At 37.6% G+C, this 2500-nt stretch overlaps 1 protein-coding gene across 1 annotated transcript in view; it reads left to right on the top strand.

Moving 5' to 3' along the window:
• Nucleotides 1-2500, top strand: part of ints10 (integrator complex subunit 10) — a 16928-nt gene that overhangs the window by 955 nt on the left and 13473 nt on the right. The window contains exons 3-5 of the mRNA XM_016508511.1: nt 1076-1215; nt 2094-2175; nt 2281-2421. Of these exons, the coding sequence (XP_016363997.1) occupies nt 1076-1215; nt 2094-2175; nt 2281-2421 (363 nt within the window). The remainder of the gene's footprint in view (nt 1-1075; nt 1216-2093; nt 2176-2280; nt 2422-2500) is intronic.

The following is a 2500-nucleotide window of genomic DNA, read 5'->3' on the forward strand; positions in this document are numbered from 1 at the left end:
TTCTGCATAATTAAGGGCGTGGCCACTTGAGTGACAGGTGGATTGCCGCTGCTGTCACCACCGTTGAGCTAGGTGGGCGTGGCTTCAGCAACCTGCTCCCGCCTCTTTGCCCATTTTCGATTATCCGGGAGTGATGCGCTGCCAAGATGGCAACGGCCGGCTCCGCCCACTTTGAGCTTCAAAAACGCTCTTCGGAAATCTACGGGTGACGTCACGGACATTACGTCCATGTTTTCATACAGTCTATGGTTTTACCACAGCTGTCGTCGGTTTTTTGTCTGGCAGTGGCAGCAGATATGCGATCAAATTTCTAATTTGAGGCTGTATTACGTCGATTCTGGCACCCAACATCACAACAAGATGATATTTTAAGCTCCTTATGTAGCCGAACCTGCGCTGGTTTGAATGGGCCGCCTCCAGTTTCCCCTTTGTTTTGCTGCCTCCAGCTAGCGCTGTGACGTCGCTGACCCTAGTTACCTGTGGTTGGCCTGGCTGTGTGTCACTCAGAAAACAACAGGCCAATCAGAAGAGAGGCTCATGAATATTAATTAGACAGGCCAAAATCGACCTGTTCTCAGCAGAGCTCCTGAGAAAGGAGCTGTAAAAATATATTGAGATGGTTTTTGGTACTTATACCGCAAATATATATTCTTTAGGACATCAAAACCTAAAATAAAACTCAAGAAAGGTGTACAATATGTGACCTTTAAGTATTATTTTAAAATGTTTTAGTTTTTTATTAATATTTTGAGTTAATTCTTTTTTGTTGTTTTATTTTTAGTTACATTTTTAGTACGGTAATTGTTTAATATGTTTTTGTCATTTTTATTAGTTTTAGGGGTTTTTTATATTATTATTTAGGTTTAATTTTAATCGGTTTTAGTTTCAGTTCAGTTTTAGTTTTTATTTATTTCCAACTTATTTAAGTTATTTTCCAAGGCAACATTTCTAAATTTAATTAAGTTTAATTCTTTCATTTTTTTATTTCTTTTCAGCTGCTCTACTGTAGTTGAATCACATGTATGTGACGTGTGTGTTGTGTGTGTGTGTGTGTGTGTGTTGTGTGTGTGTGCAGGTGTTTTTGAGACTCTTCCAGGTCCGGTTCAGTGTAAGATGCTCCTGAAGGCCACAGAGCAGTGTTTCAACACACTGGAGAAAGCAGAGATGCTGCTGCTGCTGCTCAAGAGATTCCCGGAGTCTGTCGTTCAGCATGGAGTAAGTCGAATCATCTCTCACACACTTTTATTATTTTATTTTATTCTATGTTATAATTTGATTTTATCTTATTTTATTATTTTATCATATTTTAAAATACTTTTTGTGCGCAGAGAAAACAAAAATAATGGCTTTCCTTAATGGCGACGCGCCACAGCAGACGAGATGAGGAGAAGAATTGTTGAATAAAGTCGTTATATTTGTTTTCTCTGCACACAAAAAGTATTCTCGTAGCTTCGTAAAATTACGGTTGAACCCCTGATGTCACATGGACTGTTTTACTGATTAATTTTTGGGTGAATCAACCCTTTAACGACTGATGCGTGCGATCAGCTCTCACTCTCTCTCTCCCTCTCTCTCTCTGTGTGTGTGTGTGTTGTAGGTCGTACTCGGAGCTCCTGCAGCGTGTTTCAGAGTTGTGTCGGTACATGTCTGATTATTTTATTTTATTATTTTATCTTATTTTATTATTTTATCTTATTTTATTCTATTCTATTCTATTCTTAAAAAGGCAACCTGAAATAAAAATAAAACAAATAATCACAAATATCACATATAAAATAATGCAGTATAAAATGAATCTTTATCACCTCAGCGTTAGATTTGATTCTGATTCAGTGAGTCACTGTGTGATTCCTAAAAGATGCATTTCAGTTTTTCTGTTTATTATTAGTTTCTTATGCATGTTATGATTATTTTATTATTCTTTTAACATCCTTTTTATATAAAGCACTTTAAATTAGCATTCTATGAAACGCATATGAAATATTTAATATATTGTATGAAATCTACATCAATAAACTTGAAACCTAAACATGCCTTGAAGACTGTTACATTTGAGAGATAATGATTGTTTGACCCCTTGACCTCTCTCTCAGGTGAGTTTAGGAGAGTCGTTATTAGAGGCGGAGTCTGTAGAGAATCTGGACACGCCTGTCAACTGCTTCAGGAAGCTGTTTGGTACAAATGCATCATCTCTTTATTGTTTTATATGCTTTTTCCTTGAGCAAAGTGTGAGAATTCTGTATTTGTTGTTCATCTGGTTTTCTGTTCTCATCTCTTCAGTGTGTGACGTTCTGCCGCTGATTCTGAATAATGCAGACATGTGTCTCCCGGTCAGTCTGCTGTATAAATACATGCACAAAGCAGCAGAGTTTTACATATGTTACGTCACGCGGGAGCCGTCGGCAGACGCACAGATGCAGGGTAAAAGCTTTGTTGTTCTTGTTTGCATTTTGAGTGAATTTTGGCACTAGTAGTCACTTGGGTATTTAATGCATACTGA

Source organism: Sinocyclocheilus rhinocerous, unplaced genomic scaffold (genome assembly GCF_001515625.1).
Source record: "Sinocyclocheilus rhinocerous isolate Xijiao unplaced genomic scaffold, SAMN03320098_v1.1 scaffold1165, whole genome shotgun sequence".
NCBI lineage: Eukaryota > Metazoa > Chordata > Actinopteri > Cypriniformes > Cyprinidae > Sinocyclocheilus > Sinocyclocheilus rhinocerous.